The sequence below is a fragment of the Crocodylus porosus genome, unplaced genomic scaffold (genome assembly GCF_001723895.1).
Source record: "Crocodylus porosus isolate Cpor-Errol unplaced genomic scaffold, CroPor_comp1, whole genome shotgun sequence".
Classification (NCBI taxonomy): domain Eukaryota; kingdom Metazoa; phylum Chordata; order Crocodylia; family Crocodylidae; genus Crocodylus; species Crocodylus porosus.
In genome coordinates this window covers 28013209-28036952 of record NW_017728886.1, presented here as the reverse complement: position 1 = coordinate 28036952, position 23744 = coordinate 28013209, and the positions used below count along the sequence as shown (strand labels likewise).

Sequence of the window (23744 nt, the reverse complement as noted above, 5' to 3'; positions counted from 1 at the left end):
GCTGTGGCCTGACCAGTGTCACGCAGAGGGGAAGGATCACCTCCTTGGCCCTACTTGAAAAGCACCTGTGGATGCATGACAAGGTCCAGTTAGCCCTGCCAACCGTGACCTCGCATCGTCAGCCCATGTTCATCTTGGAGTCAATTACGACTCCAAGATCCCTTTCTGCCTCCGTGCTCTCAAGAAGGGAGTTTCCCATCTTATAAGTGTGCTGCTGGTTACTACTGCCCAAGTGCAGCACCTTGCACTTGTCAGTATTGATGTGGACAAATTGGAGAAGGTCCTTCAGAGGGCAACAAAAATAGTGAGGGAGCTGGGGAACATGACTTATGAGGAAAGACTGAGGAAACTGGTCTTATTTACGGTAGAGAAGAGGAGGCATACGGGATTTAATAGCAGCCTTCAACTACATGAAGCGGGGTTTGAAAGAGGATGGAGCTGGACTGTTCTCAGTGGTGGTAGATGACAGAACAAGGAGCAATGGTCTCAAGTTGCAGCAAGAGAAATTTGGGTTAGATATTAGGAAGAATTTTCTTACTAGGAGGGTAGTAAAACACTAGAATAGGTTATCTAGAGAGTTGGTAGAATCTCTATCCTTGGAGGTTTTTAAGTCCTGGCTAGACAAAGAGTTGGTTGTGATGATCTAGTTGGGGATGGTCTTTCTTTGAGCAGGAGGTTGAACTATATGACCTCCTGAAGTCCCTTCTAACCCTAATTTTCTATCATTCTATACTCCAGAACTAAGTTTTCAGTTGCTATCTGTGGAGCTAATCTGATCCAGTGAAATAGAATATGTTGTTCAAAAACCTTTTCAACAGAGAGCCATGGACATAAATTAAAAGTACCTTTATTTTCTCTGAAATGACATGGTAGGTTCCAAGGACAACAAAGTTTTGAATTGTTAAATAAAGTCAACAAGTCAGATATCTACTCATAATTATAAAGGTCAACATCCAACTGGGTCAGTGATGGCAACATCAAATAAACACTTAAACTGCCTAATTTACAAGCCATATCACAATAGTTGCCTTTTTTAATTACTAGCATGAGAGCAGTCTGACTATAATACAATATAACTGTTATCATCATTTCTTTTCATGTGTGGGAGACTATTTTCTTTATTCACTAAAAGGGAAAGGGCGAGAACACATTTTCTCTCCAATTCCAACTCTATTCCTCTGTCATTTCTGCTAATTTTTTTCTTTTCTACTTTTCTTCTTTATTTTTATGTTGTCCTTTTCTGCATCTTAATGCTGCAAAACAGCTGAAAATGGGTGACCCTCAAAAGAATCAGAAAAGACGCCCCCTCCTTCAAAACACAGAAATGGATCTGAATTGGATTTTAGTAGCCAAAAAATCAACAGACTGTTGTGAATCGGGGTAAATATTGTTTTGATAGCATTTTGAGGATAAGGTGCTATACTACTTCCCTAATGGTTGTTCTTTCTAATAATAATTCTGATATAAAAGTCAACATTTGCTTAGAGTTCCCAGTAGTGATACTTACTGTAAATTGGCAAAACTTGTAGTTTTTCCTTTGTCACTTCTCACATCTACTGAACAAAAAACAAAACTCAAATCAAGTAAGTATTGGAGGGTGGGAGCCTCCAATAGAGAAGAATGTGGTACAAAAAGATTGAATATTTAGTGGCCAAAACTAAAAAGTTAGCCAAGTACCCTTGGCAAAGAATGTTTTATGTTAGTGCTACTTCCTGCCAAGATACTGTCCTCAACAAGAGTTGAAATGCAGCAATATTTACTCTTTATCTTGATCTCTCATTATATTACCTCCCTTCCCATTCCATTACCTACCAAAGAGTGAGAAGATTCATTGTCATGCACACCAGAGATAATGTGAGCTAAACTACCTGTTTAGCTGCTAAATCCTAAAAAAGGAACAGCACTCTGACACTGTACTCTGGAGGAGCTGAGTGAATAAGCTGAGAACAGGAGAGAAATGTTTTAAGCATATATTAACACTGTTATACATGGTTGGATCCACGATTTTGTAAAGGGGGTGCAGGAGCAATGGCCAGCACTGCAGGGGTGGCTGCACCCACATTCCCACCCTTTCCCCAGAACTCGGGTAAGTAGACTGAGTTGTGGGAACAGCAACCAGGGAATTTAAGTGCCTGAAGCAGGTAAGAATCCCTGCTCTTAGCACCCTCTCCCACGGGCAACTGGTGTGGCCAGTCAGCACCTGGGGGGGGCGGTCCCCCGCAGCCGATCATGCTGACCAAGAAGCATAAGTGGCACTCTGGGAAGTGCCAGTGGCACTTCACCTGGTGCCTGCACTCCCCGGCCGCTGCTCGCACAAGGGGCACTGGTGCTCTCGCCAACCCCCCCATCACCTAAGCAGGGAGCACAGTCTGTTAGGGGGGTGCACCAGCACTCTCAGAGGGTGCACACGCACCCTCTACTCATTGCCACTGCCCTCTCCTTTTCTGTCCATGTTCAGTGGCTCATCTTCTCCCTTCAGATTCCCCCCTCTCCCACCCACTTCTATGGCTATCCCAAGCTCCTCCTGCTTTACTCCAGTCAGGCTGTGTAGGCAGTTGGGCTTGGAAGTTTTGTACATATACAGCCAAATTTCTAAACAATGTTTTCATTTTTATAAGAACAAACAAGTTGCTTTCCTAATTCCACACCCACAATTATTTGTGCTGTAGCTGGTAGATTAGCTATCCAAGTCCAAGTCCAAAAATGGTTGGTATAGTAATGGGTGTTAAAGTTCCATCTGACATTATTAAGTTTTGGAAGTATGGAGGCCCAGTTAAGGTCTACAGAATTTACTCCTTCAAATTTATATTTTAAGATCTACAATCACTTTTTAGCCAGAAATATCCTGGGACACTGGAAGCTTTAAACTTTTTCACCACAATTACCACAAGACTGTTAAACAGCAGTAAAAATGAAAAAGATCTATATTTTAGAGGCTTGTTACTTCAGAAATCATATTTTCCCTTGCCCGTTAAAATAAAAAAATTACAGTTTTTAAAGAACCAGTCTGTTCCTTATGCTAGCATGTTCTGGTATCTCAAGGAGAGCTTTAAAATTTACTAGAATTACCTTTCAGCTAACCCCCAAATATGAACTATTTCTTAATCCATGCATGGTTTATGAAACCTACTTAAAACGTTATATTGAATATTAATATGCTCTTAATACTTTGGAAAGTTTCCTGTTTTCACTTCTCGGCCTCTTGAAGGCTCAGATTAAGTGTACAAGTTAAGAATGCTATATTTTTTTCCATGCTGCAGTTAAAACATACTCATTCTGTCTTCTCTATTTGTTTCACACAAGGCTTCGAAAAAAAAATCTGTAAGCCATATCAATGTCACTATCCTGCACCACAAATTTAAATATGGTTTCTATAAAAGAGTTCCTGTATACACCACCGTAACACTGTAGGGGGCTGAGGCTGCTGCATACTGCCCTAGCTAACCTTTCATTCACAGCAGAATATAAACATTTATCTTGAGGGGATGATATTTCTAACAAGGATATTTTTAAAAGCAAGTTTCCTACATCAAACAATTTTAGTCCTCCATTATGATGGATCTCTGGGGTTTCTGAGGGCCAGATTTTGAGTGGCCTTAACCCTAACACAGAAGATAGTGCAAAAGGAGCCTTCCGCACCCCTTCGTACATATGATACAAAGAACCCCGTACACAGGGTGCATTAGAACTTCACACTCAGTGCTCCTCTACTGTATCACAGGGCACATCTACACGTGCATTAATGCACTCTAATTATGGCACATTCAGTTTAGTACCTGTAATAATAGGTACTAACCTAATCTGTTGTAATCAGCACTACTGCACAGTAGTGCTGGCACATGTCTTTTAGGTGACAATAACATGCTTTCGTTGTGATGTGCTAATGAGCAGTCTCACATAGATGCACCCACATTATCTCAGATGCTCTAATTTACAATTGTCTCACACCAATTGGTTAAACAGGCCCAACACAGAGGAGAAGCCCCAGAAATGGAGCAGGAGGCAGGATCCCCCTGTGTCAGGGAGCTCAAGAAGGAAGTCTCTCCCTGACAGAAGCAGCTAGATTTAAGTCTAGAACTCTCTTCAAGGCAGGACAGCTCTGTAATAACTGCCAAACAGAGATCCTAAAGCAAAAGGTTGTGTGGCCCACAGGCCTGAGTGGTAGGACTGGACTCTAGAAACCTGAATTCTATTCCAGGCTCAAGCACTGGCCTGGTGGGCGATTACAGGCACCTCACCATCTCTCTGTCCCCCAAGTTCCCCATTTTTAAAATTGATAATACAGGCAGCCCTTGACAGTGTTCCCCTGTGTTGTCCTAGCCCAGCTGGTGCCTGGCCACACCCGCTCCGCTTCAGCAGGGAGGGGTGAAAGCCTTGGAGGGTGTCTCTCTTCTCTTCCCTTTGGCAGGGGCTGGCAGGCATGCTCTAGTGCCCCCAGCTTCTGGCTTGAGCCACTGCAGGCCTATGCCTGCATTTCCTGGTTTAACAGAACATGTCTGTCCAGCTAGTAATCAGTTTAAGCTGCACAGCTTAGCCTAAACTGCAAAGAGTAAATCAATTCAGGCTCAGGCTTTTTAAATGTCTGTCCCTAGTCAAAATGTAATTTACACCCATTTTAGGGCATCTGATACTTCCAGAGTGGTGTGTGTGGTGTGTGTGTTGCGGGGGGGGGGTGCTTAATTATAAGTGGGAATCAAGCTCTTGTTTTCAATTCTACATTACAGTACTATCAGTCAGATTCAAATTATTATGGTACAGTATTGCCAGCACTCGTGATTTTATCAAGAGTCTCACGATAATTAATTGTATTTGAAAACTCCAGCTCCTCATTTAAAATTAGACTTAGACTTCTAAATGTATAAGATGACAGATGACACATTTACAAAGGATGACAAGGGATGACAAACCCTTACATCAGGGTAACTGCACCTAGTCTGATGTACAGTTATCCCTGAAATGATCAGGGGTAATAAAAATACACTGGTATAACCTACACTGATTATCTATGTTGTCTGTCTGTACCTCATACATAAGGTTACAATATTTCTAGGTCCAAAAAAGAGGACACCTGTCATAGGAATGATATGACTGGGGGGGGAGAGGGGAGTAGCATGCCGGTGTCCTGCCCCTGCCCATTCTGTTGCCCTTCACTGACAAGCCATCGCCCCACCCAGCTCTACTGCTGCCTCACACTCTGGACCCACTGACCCAGCCCTGCCAGTGCCCCTCACTCCCAACCCGTAGTCCCCTGCCCCCCACCCCCAGCCCTGCTGCCCAAACAGCTCCTGTATTGCGCGTGCATGTACTCTCTCTTAAACACACACACTCTCTCTTTCTCTCGCTCTCCCTTGCCAGAGCCCATGTGGGGAGCATGTGACCCCTGACAGCCAATCAACTTCCATGCTGCTCCTAGCCCCAAGCAGCTAGTCCAGGAAAGCAGAAAACCCAGAGAGTTGCTTTTATTTTAAAAAAACCACCCAGATGCAACACAGGGGTCCAAAAAAGAGGACGTGTCCAGGAAAACCTGTACATATGGTAAACTTACTCATATGGGAGTAGCCATTTGGTCTGAGAAACCCTGCTCCCAGCTACCTATGCCAGCACTTAGTACTAGGAGCATATTGTATGCAGGTACCTCAGGATGTGTGCATGTCTGTCTGCTCTGAATCCTGATGTGACTTATAGCAGTGTATAAAATCAATGTGTGGTCCACCTGTGTAATATAATCTATCCAGGCCTGAAGTTACTTATGAACATAATATTTAAGGTACTAAATCATTAAGGAGCTTCTGAAATTTTTGTCCTTAGTTTTCTTTGAATTTCAAACTGCTACAAGTAGTAATAGAATTGATGGGAAAGGCACATAAGATTTCTGTTCCAGTCAGTGACTGAATCTCTGTCCATCATAGATTTGGAGCAAAACTAAGGAGATTTGTGCATTGCTGATTGAAGCCCTCCTCTTGACAAAACTATACCAATTTTATTTTTAAAAGACCTTTAAAAATAAATGAAGAAAGGCAGCCATACAGACAAAAATATCCTTATAGGCTAGAGATTTTCTTCAGAAATCTCTTTATAATCTATAGGGAAAATCTACAGACTAGAGGGAAAACCAATAGAACTGACAAGTCTGCTATATATTTAGGCTTGATAGGATTCATTTTTAGCTATAAACATTGATAAATGTTGATTTCACCTGATATTCACAGACCAACAGAAAAATATTTCCATCAGTAAACATCAAAATGTATAGAAACTTTAAAAATGTAAAGACATTAAATTTAATGTCTTTAATTTTTAAGACTAAAAAAAAATTACAGGTAAGGAAATCTGGGGCAAGGGGTGCCCCCCCACACACACACGGTGGCTGCTGCAGGCAGGATGGAAGTAGTCCTGGCTGTACTGCCTATGCACTGCTCCTTTGGCAGTGGTTTGGGCAGCAACTACAGGAGCTGGGGGCTGTGCTGGTAGAGGGGTTGGAGAAGTAGGGCTGCCAGGAGCCTGATGCCACCAGCCACTTGCTCTGCCCAAGTCCCACCTGAGGATCAGGCACCAAACGCTCATTGAGCCATCCTGTCCCAGGTCTGCGTGATCACGGAAGGGGCCATACTTCCAATGAGCCCAGCCCAGTCCCTGAATGATCACGTATTGATTTATGGATATTTATTTTTTTATATTTTAACAGGTGATTTTATAAAGCTTTTAACAGTATACTGTCATTACTAAATTGTCTGACCCCTAAACCCCTAATTTTGCACAATCCTGAAAATTTGAATGAATAAAAATCTATAGAAATCAAAAATGCTGAGGGACTTGGCTGATGTGATTGCAGAGCTGCTGGCCATTACTTTTGAAAACTCATGACAAAGTGGGGAGGTTCTGGATGATAGGAAAAGGGCAAATATAGTGCCTATCTTTAAGAAAGGGAATAAGGAGGATCCATGGAATTAGAGACCAGTCAGTGTCACTTCAATCCCTGGAAAAAACAAGGAGCAGGTCTCCAAAGAATATACTTCTAAGCACTGGGAGGAGAAGAAAGTAATCAGGGACAGTCAGCATGGATTCACCAATGACAAGTCATGCCTAACCAACCTGATTGCCTTCTATGAGATAACTGACTCTGTGGATGTAGGGAAAGCAGTGAACGTAATATACCATGACTGACTTTATCAAGGCTTTTGATACCATCTCCCACAGCATTCTTGCAAGCAAGCTGAGGAAGAATGGGTTGGATGAGAGGATGGTAAGATGGATAGAAAGCTGGCTGGATTGTCAGGCTCAACAGATGATCAATAGTTCAATGTCTAGTTGGCAGCTGGTATCAAGTGAAGTGCCCCAAGGGTTGGTCCTGGGGCTGGTTTTTTTCAACTTCTTCATTAATGATCAGGAAGACGAGATGGATTGCATCCTCAGCAAGTTCATGCACGACACCACATTGGGGGGCATAGTAGGTACACTGGAGGATAGGGCTAGGGTTCAGAGTGACCTAGATAAATTGGAGGATTGAGCCAAAAGAAATTTCACGAGGTTCAACAAGGACAAGTACAAAGCCCTGCACTTAGGATGGAAGAATCCCATGCACCACTACGGCCTGTGGACTGCTGGCTAAGCAGCAGCTCTGCAGAAAAGGACCTGGGGGTTACAGTGGACAATAAGATGGATATGGATATGAATCAGCAGTGTGTCCTTGTTGCCAAGAAGGCTAACAGCATACTGGGCTGCATTAGTAGAAGTATTGCTAGCAGATCAAGAGAAGTAATTATACCAGTCTATTCTGCACTGGTGAGGCCATATCTGGTATACTGTGTTCAGTTTTGGGCCTCCAACTATAGAAAGGATATGGGTAAGTTTGAGAGAGTCCAGCGGAGAGCAACAGAAATGGTTCAGGGGCTGGGGCACGTGACTTATGAGGAGAGGCCAAGGGAATTGGGTTTATTTAGTCTGTAGAAGAGAAGACAGAGAGGATTTGACAGCAGCCTTTAATTACCTGAAGGGTGGTTCCAAAGAGGATCAAGTTAGATTGTTCTTAGTGGTGACAGATGGCAGAACAAGGAGCAATGGTCTCAAGTTGCAGCAAGGGAGGTTTACACTGGACATTAGGAGAAACTCTCTCACTAGAAGGGTGGTGAAGCACTAGAACGGGTTATCTAGAGAGTTGGTGGAATCTCCCTCCTTGGAGGTTTTTAAGGCCAGGCTTGACAAAGCCCTGGCTGGAATGATCTAGGTGGGGATGGTCCTGCTTTGAGCAGGGGGCTGGACGAGATGACCTCCTGAGGTCCCTTCCAACCCTAATTTTCTATGATTCTATGAATGCTTCAAAATAAACATTGATTTTAGCTATCAAAATTATCAAAAAATAAAAATCAAATTCTGCCAGTCAAAGTGCTTGTCGCCTTAATACAGGGTTTTGGTGAGTCAATCCAAGAGTCATATGAAGTAAATGTCCAAAGAAAAAAATGTTTAGATCAATTCAATTTATCATAGTTTCTAAAATTACATCTCAAACAGTTTTATAATTCAAAAGGTATTTTAGTTCACCTGTAAAGTGTGCAATATATAGCATTAACTTTCCAAGAATGCACACAAACACATAAACATGTACGTCCATGCTATGCACACATATATCCTGAAAATAAAGTCTATCTATGTAAATCTATGCAAATATTTGTCAATTATTTTAAATATGCTGAAATATTAAAAGTTTGTACATGAGCATTCTCTTACGCCAGATATGTCATGAACACTTGCCCACATGAACAACAAGAATGCCAAAAATTCTACTTAGTCTGACCAGAAGTGCAGTATTTGCACTTGAAATATAAATTAATTCCATGTGCAAGTTAGAGTAGCACTTCATTAATAAAGTGCTTCTGCTATTGTCTGTGGTATAACACTGTAACATCTCCTTTCAGCTTTATTAGACACTTTGGAGACTAGTTTTATGCATCTAAGAATCTCTAAGGACTTAGTTTAATTATATCTCATTTAAAAACTTGTATCAAGTTTTCATGTACTCATACATGAATTTTGATAACAGAACTATCTGTTTTCAAGTATTCATAATGTTATCAAAAATGTTCGCTGGGGAATGAAATTCCCTATATTTGCTTTAAGCCTCCAAGTAAATCTGTTTTTGTTGAAAAGTTGAACAAAATCTGTTCAGGCCATTTCTAAAACAAAAAGCAAAATATTTTTCCACTTTCAAACATTTTTGCGCTATGTTCATTCATAATGGAGTCATACACAATGGCATATGTTTGAACATTTGACCAGGTCACATACAGTCATTTGAGGATTATGTAGAGAAAAGAAGAGCTGTGAGTTATATCAAGGTGGGAGAGAATATCAATTCTGTCAGTGTGGGGGCAGTAAATGCTGGGAGGTCAACATCAGGAACAAATTCCAAAGCTAAGAATTTAATATTGAAAACACCCACTCCATTACTGAAATCTCAGTTAAAATAGCAAAATTGACAGCAGCAGCCTGATTATCTCAACTACTGGGAAACCACATTGTGAAAAAGATTGTCTTTAAGGAATACAGGACCCAGACCATGAATGTGACTTATAAATCATATTTTGTAAATCTCATGAAAACTTGTAATGACAGTCTTCCTGAGGGAAAGGATAATTAGTTTAGAAGTTCTATTGAATAGTGTTGTTTTTATTATGTAAGACAAAGTTTTTGAAGTATCATTATTTATATGCTACAATATATTTTCAACAACAGACAATATAATAAACATTTAATTGTTCTAGAAGACCCCTATTTCTCATCCATTTTCTTGATGGCTAAAAATATCTGACCAGTTACAAGACAATATTACGATTGAGCCCGTCATAATTAATCATAGCTGATGAAAGATTTTAGGCAAATATTTCAATTGTAATGAGAGCTCTTGAAAGCAGTTATCCACCTAAAGAAATACTTTAGAATACTACAACTCAAAATCAAAACCAAAATCCAGGTAGCTAATAAAGGAATTGTATCATTTTATATTTTATCATATTAAACAGAGAGATTAATTTGGAGGTTGTCTACCAAAAAAGAAAATAAAGTTTAAAAGAAGAGCAAGTGATGGGATGCCCAGAGTTCCAGAATCATAATATATGAGTTAAAAGCCTTATTTTTAAAATACTTGGGGAATTTTTTAGTTTCTTTCTTACCTTCAAATATTTTACAAGTTTCTGAATTTGCCAATATTCAGATGGCAAATCAGTATTTCCTTCCTGGTGACGTTCCGGCTGTTCTTCATCTTCCTCACTCTCTGAAGAACTTTCACTAGCTTCTTCAGACTTTTCTGACACTTTACTACAATAAACAGAGAAAAATGCTTGCTTTATTAGCTGTAGACTATTATAAACAGATACATCTATAACAGATTCAGCAAGATTTTTCATCATTAGAAAAAGCATTCAGGGTTAAATTTATCAGTTGCTGAGTAGGATTATTGTATGTGCTGAAAAAAAAATGAACTGAGTAAAGTGAGAAAAATAAATAAATAAGCATACCGTTTTGCAGCTGATTGTGCTTTAACAGATCCAGAGGAAATTATACTTGCTTTCTTCTTCAGTTCGTGACTAATAGGTTTAACTTCTTTTTCTTCTTTGATGTCTTTTTTTGCAGCGCTGTCACAAAAAACATTTTTGGTTAAATATCTTATTCTGTGGTTTGTACATGTGGTGTCAGTCTACGAGAATGTGTGTGCATTAGCGCAATGACTTTCATTAAGAAGTTATGCTTAATCAACTAACACTGCTACATTAGCATAGTTACGTTCTTAAAACATGATACAGTAGATGGTTATCTGCAGCAATACCTTTTAAGAACAATAGTCTTAAAGCAACATTTCCACTGGAAACACTGTCAACCGTGGAAACATTTTCTCTCTGTGCATTTTCTATACAGTAGCAGCAACATAGCTGCTATGTAAAAAAAAACATTAGTGATGGGCAGATGTAAAGTTGTGATGTACAGTACAGTCATGTTCCTCCCAATTCCTCGTGTCAGGTCACACAGCAGCTTGTTGGAGTTAATTTTTCTTTTGTTTCTCCCCAAGAAAGAAAATGTCCATGTCTAACACTTGAAGAAAAACTCAAGATGATCAGAGACTGTGAAGTTCTAAGAATTAATCAAAGCTAAGCTACTGTCAGCTGGGAGTTGCACAGGTCAGTTGCATGCAAAATCTGGAAGCAAAGATTGCAGCTGACCATAAGGCCCACACTACACATGCAGGTAAAGGCATGATAGGATCTAATGTGCGATTCATACAATCACACCTCCTGCCATGCCACATGTGCACAGCAGGAGGTGTGATTGTGAAATTGCACATTAGATCCCATTATGCCTTACTGCTGGTGCAGGGGGTGCCCAATCCTGGGGTTCTCCTGTCCCAGCAAAAAGCAAGAAGCAAGCTTCTGTGGCTGGGAGCCCCATGCACCCCAGTTGAGGGGCTCCCAATTGAGATTGCTGATGCAGCATTATTGCCGCCTCAGGGGGTGTGGGAAACCTTGGTGCTGGAGGATCACTGTAGGGTGATTCTCCCCCTAGGGGTGCATGAAACTCCTCGGGCAGGAGGATCACTGCTGTAGCAAACTCCCCACCCTGCCAGGGCTCCCAGCTGACAGGGCTCACAGCCACAGGGTGCAACATGCCCAGCATAAACCCCTGGGGCCTGGCGATCATGGCTGCCATGATCCCCAGGGCTTGGGAGTATGGGAAACCCCTGAGGCCTGAGGATCACAGCAGGAGCAATCCCCCCTGCCTTAGGGATGTGGGAAACCCGCAGAGCCAGAGAATCACCCACCCTGGGTGTTTCCCACACCCCCAGGGCAGGGGGATCACTCGTCTTGCAATCCTCCAGCTCTGGAGGTTTTCCTCATTCCCAAACCCTAGGGATCATGGCAACCATGACCCCCATGGCCCAGGGGTTTTACACTGGGGATGGTGCACCCTGCAGCTGGGAGCCCTGTCAGCTGCAAGGGAGACCCTGCTACACATGCAAATTAAAACTCGATAACAAACAGCTGTAAATTTAGCACACATTTTTGAGGTCTAACTTTATAGCTGGTTGGAGCTTTTTACTGTGTGATAGCTACTTTGCATGTGTAGCTGGTTTCCAGGTAATTTCACAATTAACCAGTTAGTTTCACAAAACCTGTAACATGTAGAGGGGGACCTAAATAACAGATTGGAGAAGAGCTGCTGTAAACGTGTACTTGAAGGAGAAAAAAACAGTCAATAAGCCTCCCTTTATAAGGTTCAAGAAGAAAAGGACACATAGAACAGTGCTTTTGGGACCCACAACCAAGGAAAAGACTCTTCAATTTGTTGAAACAGTTGGCAGATTACCCAAGAGCTGAGCAACAGCAGAGTTAAAGACTTCCTCATATTATTGAAAAGGTTTCCCTGACTGACATCTGTAGTGCTGATGAAGCAAAACTTTATCTGAAACAGATCTGTGACAGATAATATTTAGGGAAAAAAAAATGGAAGAGCCAGACCACGGGCAAGTTTCAAAGAAAGGGTAATTATAATTGTATGTACTAACAAGGAAGTGATGGAGAAACACTCAGTGTACATTGATCACAAAGTCAAAATGACTAATTTTTTTCTGAAAGGTATTTCTACATTTCGCTCTGAATTATGACAGGTCAGAAAATGAAAAAGCGAGATCATTAATGTCAGATCTAGAGCCATCAGATAAGCCTTTTATTTGGATAACTGTTCTACACACACTGAAGAAATGTTTCTCTCTAACATTCAGCTCAGATTCCCACCCACCAACAGTAAAATATTAAGGCAAAATGGAGCAGGAAGTCATTAAGAACATGAAGGGACATAACTGAACAGAGGTTGCAAAGTAGAATTTTATTGCTCTTTTTATGGACCCTAACACTGATATTCAGACTGATCTGAAATGTACAGATTTGTTAGATTGTGTTAATCTTGTTGAGGCATGGAAAGTCAGAGAGCCAATTACAATGTTCAACTGTGTCAAAAAAGTAAATTGTTGTGCAAAGAGAAAAAAGCAAAGCAGGACGTGCCACTTCCCCTCCATGCTGCAGGTGCAGCAGGCAGCCTGCAGCAGCAGCCGCTTCACAGGTGGAGGGGACATGGGCCCCCAGAGCCCCTACCGGGCTGCCCCCAATGGCAGAAGCACCACCCCCAAGGGCCCCTGGGTGGCACAGAGTCCCAGACCCATCCAGGCCAGGGTCTGATGCCACGAGTCCCTGCTGCTGTGCCAAGCCATGTGTGGCCAGCTGGAGCTGGGCTCTAGACACAGCAGCAGCCACCTCTGCTGCCTCTGTCCCCGCAGAGATAGGGAGGGAGCCCCCTGTGCACCTGGAGGAGCCCCCTTGGGGTTCCAATCATCCCACCACCCAATGGGGCTGGGGCCCTGCTTACCTTCCCCTGCTCCTGGCTGAGCTGTAGTTCAACTCCTCACCATGGGGGCCTCGATATGGCTCCCACCCCTTCCTTCCCCCACAGATTGACCTGCTGAGGCTGGGGGTGTTGGGTGCATGCATGTGTGTGTTCCCAGTTGTCTTCCCAACCCAGGATCAACCTATAGAGGCTTGGGGATCAACCAGTTGATCATGACCCCTGGGTTGGTGACCACTGCTTTAAGACATTAAATCCCATCTCCAAAACAAAAATGTTATTGAGAAGAAGAGCAAATTAACAAAGTTTTTCACTCAAAATAAGAGCGTTCACCCTTTTTAAAATGATTTGCACGTTGATGCCAACAGTAGAAAAAAAGCACTTTATGATGAAAATGGAATTAATACTGTTCATTTGCTAATGGTATAAATAACACTCTCCTTCTCCTCCCCACAAAATACTTTTCAATTCATAGGAAACTTCTGGGGTTTTTTGAAAGAAAAAGCACAACAGAGGTCATGTGTACATCAGGGCCCAGGAGAGTATCTGTTCACCAAGACACCCCAGGGGAAGACAAGAAACAGTGAGCAAAACATGATTGAAGATCACTTCAGATTGGACATAAGGAAAAACATCCTTACAATTTGAGTGCTGAGGGTTTAGAACAGACTCCCTGCTAGGGGTGGTACAGTCACCCACCCTAGCAATCTTCAAAAAGCCTCTTGATGCCCACCTTGCTGAAGTCACCTGACCCCAGCAGTCTTTCCTGCCCAAGTTCAGCGGGGCTGGACCTGCTGATCTTGTAAGGTCCCTTCCAGCCCCTAATATCTATGAATCTATGAAATGTAATAATACTGTACAGTGTAATAATGATGCTGTAACATCAATAATGATAAACATACACTTCATTATTAAAACTGCAATTATTTAGTCTGAATAGTAAGAAAAGTACATGAACTAAACTTGAAAAAAACAAGAATAGCTCATAAATTGTAGGGTTTTTCTGTTTAAAAAAAACCAGGGTGCTGTTGGGCAGAAGATACTCTCTATAGCCGCAAGAGCCACTTAGAGGCAACATAGCATCAGAACGCTGATACATTGCTACCAACAAACATTTGTGTTATGCTACATTATTAGGGTACATTACATTATGCTTGGAATATGTGGGCACATCTACATGTGCTATTAATTCAAAGAAGGCTTACTGCGCAGTTCCCAGCTAGCTCCAGGATGCACAGGGAAGCAGGGAGCTCCCAAGTCCCAGTGATGCTTGGCTCCCAGCTCCTGTGGAAGCAGAAAGTTGCCCTGTCCTGGTACTGCTCAGCTCCCAGCTGCTGGAGGGAGCTGGAAGCCAAACACTGCCAGGATTAAGGGAGTTCCCTGTCGCCTGTGGCCCCTTAGTGTAGGGATTGACCAGGAGCAAATTTGTTCCCGGCCAACATCTACACATGTGCTACTGCACAGTATCTACTGCACAGTTACTTTACTACCTGTATTTACAGGTACTAACTAACTGGTCAGTAGACTAATTTACTGTGCAGTAAATGTCCACATGTGTAGATGGTGACGCTTTACTGCACATAGATTACTGTACTGCACAGTAACACATAAAATACACACATATATTTTCAATACATACTTTTACTAGGATTAAATAGAGAGGGAATAGTATAAAAACTAGCTGCAGAAGCTGTTGGTTTTAAAATGTGAAGATAAAAATAAAATGTTTTACTAGATTTTTTTCAGATTTGTACAATGTTAAGAATTGGCTAGACAATATACAATAGAACTTCATTAATTGTTTTAATTAGTTCTTGCTGTTTTCCAAAAATTGAGACGGCACAGTCTCTGCTCCAAAGAGTTTATAAAATAAAAAATAGAAAGGAGACAATCGGTAAGGAAGATGACCTGGGTCAAAATCCCAATAATCTAAATTTAGGCTTTAAAATCCAGATTAAGGTACCTATATAGAGTGATCTGATTTTCAGAAGTGTGAGTACACGTTATTTTCATAAATTCAAACAAAATTTGTGGGTGCTTGCATCTTCAGAAAATCTGGCCACTTTTGTTTAAGAAAACAAGTCAAGATTTTGGTGCCTAAATTTAGGCAACCGTATCTGAAGATTTTGGCCGCAAAACAGAACTGAAGTGGTTGATAACTTAAGTGTCCGTGTTAAGCAATAACAAATATGTTAAAGCACAATGATTTTGTCCAGATTTTGTTAAGATATAGAAACCAGCTAAGAAAACCAGCGTGTAAGCTTTATAATAAAAGTGGGTCTTTAGAAAGATCTGAATGAGAAACGGTTAGTCATCTTTTCAGTTTGCTAGTCTGCAGCACAAAAAACATACTACAGTAGAAAAATAAACACACACAGAAACAGCACATTCCTCTTCTCAGCCAAGCTGTAAATTACTCATCTATACATTATTTAAAACTAGCTAGCTGCAAGTCCACAACAACTATGGGTAGTTTGGGTTTAATTTCTCCCTCAGTGTGTGTGTCCCCATGAGTGCACACATGTGGTTTGTGGTGCCACCAACCCATCTGTGCTCGTAATTAGCAGCATGTGCCACCCAAAACCAGAGCCTAGATGGCCAGCTGCTAGTAAAGCTCTGCGCACCCAGATCACTGCTGCTGCAGTCCTGGGAAGTCCCCAGTACCCCAGGTAAGGTTGCAGGGGCCAGTCCAGGTGCTGGCCTCAGCCTCCCCTCCCCACCTGGGGCAATATGCCACACGCCACAGCACATGTGCATGGTCATTCCCAGGGACAACTAGCAGCATCACAAGTGTGTGCTGATGATAGTTGCTCCTGGGGAAATGCACTTTCCTGCTCATGGGATGTGCCCAGTGGGTGCATCCAGACAAGCACACATGAGCTTTGTGGCACCTCAAAGGCTTTTGAGGCACTGCAAAATACATGCAGTGCATGTGAATAGATTCTCTACACTGTATATTTGTAGCACAAAAAAAAATTAGATACTGGGAACTCCTGGTATCAAAAAAAGGGGGGCAGGGCACATGTGGCTGCAGCATACGCACCCTAAAACGAGCCTGGCCAGCTGGAGCCACACTCTAGCTGTCTATGGCTGCCAGCCAGCCTCTGTGTGCCCAGCTCATCGCTGCTGGAGCCCCAGGAGGTACTCAGGACCTCAGGTAAGGCTTCTCAGGCCAGCCCAGGTACTGGCCCCAGTCTCCCCTACCCCACTCAGGGCAATTTGCCACACATCAGAGCATGCATGCAGGGGCATTTCCCATGGACAAGTAGCAATGGCATAACAATGTGCTGCTGCTATTTTTCCCCAGGGAAATGCATGCGCGTGCTTGTTCGGACATGCTCAGTCTGTCTTTCTTATGGGGTTTCAGCACACTTATAGCTCTGCCGAGGGCCAGATCTAATGGGATCTGGTTCTGGTCTCTGTCATCTAGAATCCTCTACTTCTGCTACCACAGGGCTACAGAAGGTCTCAGAGCTCGATTTGGGCATTATTTTTGGTTTTGCTCTGGTCATGATTATACAAGTCTTAGGAAGTAAAGTGTCCTGAAGAGCCTTGAGTGATCACACATTCAAACTGTTGTGGATGTATGATTTATACATGGAAAAGCAACTAGATCCTTTCCAACTAAAATGTCCTACACCTGGGTTCTGACCAGAATACAACCATGGGGGAGGTCCTTTACACAACTGTAGCCTAATACTGTCAGTTATGACTAGGGATCTGGGTTTTCTGTTTCCCATAGAAAAGCAGAGTAAAACACATATTTCCCATTTTAGCAGAGAAACCCATGGATTTTGCAGTTTTGTAATGAGCCCTTTGCAGGCTGGCAGAGTTCCAGCCTGCAAGGAGCTGGGAGGGAACAGGAAGAGGGTGGTCAGACATGGGGTACGTGTAAATGGCTGCCAGGCAGCTTGGAGAGCAGCTCCTACAGGTAAGTGGTGGAGGAGTTGAGGCCCCCATAGGAAGGGAGGGAGGTAGTTGGGCAGGGCTGGGGCTGGGTCTGCTGCCCAGCAGGGCAGAGCATGGGGCTTGGGGCCTGGGGCTGCAATACACAGTTGCAGGGCCCTAGTGGGGACTGAGACGGGGCTTGTTTGGGGGGTAAGGGGTGGGGCCAGCTCCCTGCAACTGTGTGCACTCCTGGGAGGGCAGGGGGACCCATGCCCACCAGATATGTGCATGGGGTGGGGGTGGGAACGGGTTTCCCACTGTGGACTCAGGCTCCTGGCCTGCTGTCCTCCCCCGGGGCCTCCGCAGCCTAGCAGGTGTGACCCAGCACTGCAGAGAACAGTGGAGCCATGCAGGAAAGCTGCTTGCCTCTGCAAGCTCTGCAGTGCCTTGGCAAGGTGTCTCCTGCATGCGGGGCTGCAGAAAGGGGCTAAATCCCCTGCTGCTGCCTTTACTGCTCCCGCGTGCACAGGGGACACCTCACCAGGGCAGCGCAGAGCTCACAGTAACAACGAGCTGTCCAGTGTGTTATTCCTTGCACCAGGTCCCCCCCACCCCCCCAACGTGCACAGGGATGGGGAGCCAATCCCACCCTGGTTTGAGCCTGCAGCAGGCAACGGGGGGGGATGCAGACTGGGGGCAGGGGCTACAGACCTGGCTCTCTGGCCCCATAGCCCTGGCATCTAGAGGCCCCTCTGGCAGGGCAGGGGGAGCAGGGACTGTGGATAGGGGGCAAGGAACACCAGCAAGGGTAGGGGGGGGAGTGACGGGCACCAGTAGTGTTGGGGGGGGCATTGAGGGGAGTGAAGGGCACAAGTAGAGCCAGAGAGCTGTGGGGGGCGGGGAGTGAGGGGCATCAGCAGGGCTGGGGAGGCTCTGGGGGGAGTGAGGGGCACTAGCAGGGCCAGGGGGGCTGTGGGGAACCTTTCATTTTAATAACGGTTTTTGGGGGGTTTATCAGAGAATTTGCTATTTTTTATCAGGGAAAACCAGTATCCCTGGTTATGACCATGCCCATAGGGTTTATCCAAAAACTATCAAATGCAGCACATCAGAATCCCAGATCTGCAGAACATCACTTTCCTCTTTCCATAAGGCAGCCTCCTACTGCTCCCTTCAAATATTCACCCCCACTATCACTTAGACCTAACATCTATACCAGATTCTGATTTCAAGAAAAAAAGTCTATCAGTCTCCACTGCCAATAAACTCTCCCCTTACATTTCTAAAGACCAATATATCCACTGTTAGCCATGGTTGTTGCAGGATAAAGTAGGAGGTGTGCATTATATGACGGGTAAAATAACAACTGGTAATCTTATTGATTGTAATCTTTTTCTAACATGCGTACTTTCTGCTTCCACTCAAAAAACACTTCTTGGATTAGATTGCCTATTCTTTTATGCTCCAAAAGACACTTTAAATAAGGAAAACAGTCTGAACTGAAGATTAAGTAGTGCAGAGAACTGCAAGGAATTGCCACCTCCTTCCCCAGTACTGGAGACATAATGATAATAGCCAAGGCTGAATGGAATGGGAGAGGAGGACTATGAAAAACTGGTTTACAGATAAGAAATCTTCCTGTAAAGTATTATGTGGTGCAGGGCTGTGAATGCTATTTTTCATGTGCATTTTCAACTTTTTTTCTTCAGCTACAAAAATGTTGTGGTCCTACAATGTTTTTCCCAGCCATTAGTATACATTAACAAGGTCTACAATAAAATGCAGCTATTCAGATAATTACATACTCCTGGGAACCAGCAAGACCAATGTCCTTCCACTTCAGAGATGGTTCTAATTTCTTGTCGATGGGCTTGCCTTTTACAGGAGGACTCTTCATTTTCTCAAACACATTCTTTTCTGAACAATCATAAAACTTCTGGGATTGGCCAGAGTCCTCAGTATCAACTATTTCCAGATGCTGCTGTTTTTCATGCACTGGTTCTTCAAAAAAAGTATATTCCTAGTAAAAGATCAGGAAAACGTTTGTCAATCAAATTGCCACATGAATACATTTTTAAAATAATGTTGTAAAAAGTCCACATAAAAAGTCCACAGTATAGTACTCTAAAATGACATATAGTAGCATATACAAAACTTTCCATTCATTCTATTGTGTAAAATTAAATTGTATTAAAAGAATACAACATCCATATCAATGTGAAATTTTCAATGGTGAAAAGCAAATGTTACCAGGTAAAAAATTAAAAAACATATAAAACAAAGCAGTTATTAACAAAATTTGGAAATTCTTGAACTTACTATAATACTAGATATTGTCCTGTACCTAAGAAGTGACACAATTTCTGACAAGCAGCATTACAGAGTATAACTTCAGATCGGATATAAAGCCCAATTTTGCAAACTCTTTCAGTGAACTAACTGAACAAAAATTGTTTCCATGAATGAAAGTTTGCAAGATCAGGCCTTATTTTTTGTATTTAGAAATAAAATAATAAATACAATGTACTATATTAACATATTTGCTACTTGAATACTGAAAGATGACGCTGTAGCTCAAACTTCCAGCAAAGTTAAAAGATACATAGTCACATTTAGAATGGAATCCTGAATGCCTGTTACAAGTATAATGTATAATGCCACTCCAAAACTTTAAAAAATATTCCAAATAATTCTTAATAAATGTACTGACCAGTTTCAAGTTTTTAAGCTATTTTTTATAAAATTCATGTAACTATTTATATATACTTTTCCTTAGGCCTCTAAAGAAGGCATGTTTGTATAACAGTCCTATGTAGGAAAAGAACTGAATGGCCTCTATAAACCTATAGCTGGCTCTGTCTAGTACCACAGCTGATCAGAAGCAGCCAGAAAAGAAAAGCCTCTTGTCAACTCTTATTTTCTATTGGACCACACTCACCTTCTACAGGAAAAACAGTTTATGGGCTTTATTTTTCATTATTATTGAAGCTGTCACCAACAGATAGCTAAAGTCATTCCTTTATGTACCTGGCCCAATACATTTTTAAAAGACTGTCACAGTGTGGCTTGCATTCTGTTATTTAGTTATGTGAATTGGCCATCCTGGGCTTTCTGACCCAAATACCGAATCTGCCCATATTCACTAAATTATTTTTAAAATATAGTCTATAGATGACACATTTTTAATACATGCTAAACTGGTCAAGTTAGATCCTTCAGCTTCACTTTTTTTTCCATGTTAAAGACACAGGGCCGGCCTGTCCTATCCTGAGAAAACTGCAGCCTCAGGGGGCACCACAGCAAAGGGGCACCCCCCAGTGCTGGCTTCTCGTCCAGCTGCTCACCACCTCCCATCACTCCCCCGGTCCTGCCACTGCTGCCACTGACTTCTTTGGCCGCTTGCCACACCCTGTCCCCTGCCACTGCTGGCTTCTTTGTGTCAGGGGGCCCCCAAAAATTGTGGGCTGGCCCTGTATAGACACTGAAATGCTTTTTACAGCTCCCATATATTGACCGCACTAACACACTACTAACAAGTACAACCTTCCCAGTTCCAGTGCTAATCTATACAAGACTAGTAATTAGGGCTGATGAACGATTAAAAAAATTAATCACAACGAACTGCAAGGTTAATAAAAATAGTCACAACTCATTGCAATTTTAATTGCACAGCTAAACAGTAGTCAGCACACCCCCACTCAACAGCCTGGAGCTCATATGCTGTGACTCCTCACCGCCACCAGCAATAGCTCCAGCTCCAACCCCAGCCCACCCCGCACCCATTCCAGACTCTCCCCCGCTGAAGCAGACCAGTTGGAACCCATGGGAACAGCCCCGATCCCAGCCCACCCTGCACCTGCTCCAGACTCACCTGAGCAGTGGCAGCAGCGGGGCAAAAGCTGCGCTCAACATGAAGGAAAAGCGGCCCCTCCGCATCACCACTGCTGGGTCCTTCTTGCTGCAGCCTCCCGGAGCCCATGCCTGGGCTACCCTATGGCTCCCCTGCACTGCCACCACTGCCCCACTGGGCAGCCCGGAAACAGCAGTGATGGAAGTGCAAAGGAGCTGCAGGGCAGCCCTGGTGTCGGCTCTGGGTGGGTGTAGTAAGAAGGGCCTGGCAGCAATAAAGGGAAGTGGTTGCTTTTCCCCCGTGCCGAGTAGCAGCTTCTGCCTGTCCATTGCTGCTGCTGCTGCTGATATACTCAATGTGGGTGGGTGAGTCTGGAGCAGGCACAGGGTGGGCTGGGATCAGGGCTCTGCGCATGGGTTCTGGCTGGTCTGGAGCTGGTCCACTCCACTGGTCAAAACAATGTGTGCAGTTAACACGATTAAAAAAAATAACACGTTAATTTGTTTTTGCTTTAATTGTGTAAGTTAACTGCAATTTACTGACAGCCCTACTAGTAACACAATATGCAAGCTGACTGTATCTACAGTAAGTGTGCATGCATGTATGAAAATGGCAATTAATTTCCTACCTTATTGTTCATCATAGAAATGCATGAAAACCATTTATAACTACAAGAATAAGAACTAAGAATAGGAAACGCAATGGCACATCTACACGAGAGGCTGACTGTGCAGTAGTCCAATACTACTACACAGTAGCATCGCACGGCAAAAAAAGTGATGTGACACTATGCCATAGTAGTAATAGACTACTGCACAGCAGTCACAGAAAAGGTGTTCACCAGCACTACTGTGCAGTAACTCAGATTACTGCACATTTATTTAGTACTTTATACAAAAATTAAATAAACGCGCAGTAACTACTATGCAGTAACGTCTCGTGTAGATACAGCCAATGGATATTTAAAAAGGCACCAAAACATTTATAGCTTTTTAACTGGAAATTGCTACCTATCATTTTGTGGAAAGAGAATACGATTTATTTCAGATGGGGAGTAGTGTTAAAATAATACCATACACCCTCATTTTATTACAAATTTAAATACCACGTTTTCAAAACTTTAGAGCTCTGTGGAATTCTGTCCTTTCTAACAAAAATGCTCACTGGATTCTCATATTTTTGTCATTTCTACCCCTTGAGAGTTCTAAACAGAGGCTACTAGTAGGCTGACTTGCCATTAAAACCAACAGCATTATACCTCTACAATACCAACTTTTATTAAATTCCATGTTTTGTATGTTGAATCCACAAATCGAGCTTTCCCACGGGGTAATACAATACACTACTACTAGGCTGCTAAAATGGTATAATTTATACTCTTAAATATAACCTACTCTACAGCAGTAGGGAATAAAATTAGAAGTGATTTATCTGACAAAACTGAAGGAAATGGAAAATATACTTGTTGAATAAATATATTTGTTGCTACTGGGACGGGAAAAAAGATCAAACTAAGAAAGGTATGTATTTTACCTGATAATGGAGAACAATTTGTCATTTTATATTGGAGACAAAATTGATAAAATACTATCTTTTTTATCTTTAATAATCATCAAATGAGCTCAAACCTTTTGTGGTTATTTATTTAATTTTTTTTACAATATCATACGAGAGGAAATTTATATTTGGATACAATTTTAAAGAATTATTTTGTCTAAGTGGGGATATAGAATACATTTCAAACTTTACATACTCCATGTTTTTTATACACAGAACAAATTTCTAAAGGTTAATTCCACCACTTTTAATACTAGCCACTGCTTTTACTTGAAACATATTAGATGTGACTCTCAGAACTGCCAAGCACCTACAACACCAGGAAAGTAAGTACTAACATAACACCTCTGGAAATCAGGCCAAGATATTTCAGGTTGGTCATACAAAACCTTGGAAACTCAAAATTACTTGTTACACTTGAAAGTTTGACTCCTAATTATTTACTTTTGTAATTAAATAAACTGAAGCTCCATATAATGCATAGAGTCTATCAAAGACTAATTTTCATCCAGCTAACTACATTTTAAGATAAATAATTTGGCTATTTTAGGTAGGGGACATGTAAATTATGTTATAGCCAAGGCTTAGTCACTATTCTGGGTTTTGTGTGTTGCCTCAATTAGGGGAGACATTTCCGGCAGTCAGGTTATTTCTCTGGTGTAGTCTTAGGGTATGGACATATGAAAATTTAGCACAAATTTAGCGTATGAAAAAAAATGGGGCAGGACTTTACCACCTGTGAGCTGCTCTGTGGAAATAACTTGGGTGCTTGCTGTTCGTGAAGTAAGTGAAAGCTAAGCTGTGGTAGCTTAATCTTTAATGAAAGAGTGATAAGTTGCCACAGTATCACTGCCATGTGTTGGGTAAAAGTGCACATATGGGCAAATGTCACAGAGCAGCTGACATGGAGTAAATCCTCACCCCCTTTCAACCCAGGCAATTTATCTATAAAGAATTAGGTTCTAATGTGGTCACTTTCCTGAACAGAGTAGAACAGGGGTTTTCAACCTTTTAAAATAAGTGTATCCCTGGGGGGTGGGGGGAGCCAGTGCCCGGACATGGAGCG

The 23744-nt window shown here is 42.4% G+C and overlaps 1 protein-coding gene across 2 annotated transcripts in view; it reads right to left on the bottom strand.

Moving 5' to 3' along the window:
- The window catches only part of ARMC4 (armadillo repeat containing 4), a 181739-nt gene that overhangs the window by 126263 nt on the left and 31732 nt on the right, over nt 1-23744 (bottom strand). For both annotated transcript variants that reach the window (XM_019531524.1, XM_019531533.1), the window contains 3 exons: nt 19077-19291; nt 10512-10628; nt 10167-10311 (listed from right to left, as the gene is read on the bottom strand). In XM_019531524.1, coding sequence (XP_019387069.1) covers nt 10167-10311; nt 10512-10628; nt 19077-19291 — 477 coding nt within the window. The remainder of the gene's footprint in view (nt 1-10166; nt 10312-10511; nt 10629-19076; nt 19292-23744) is intronic.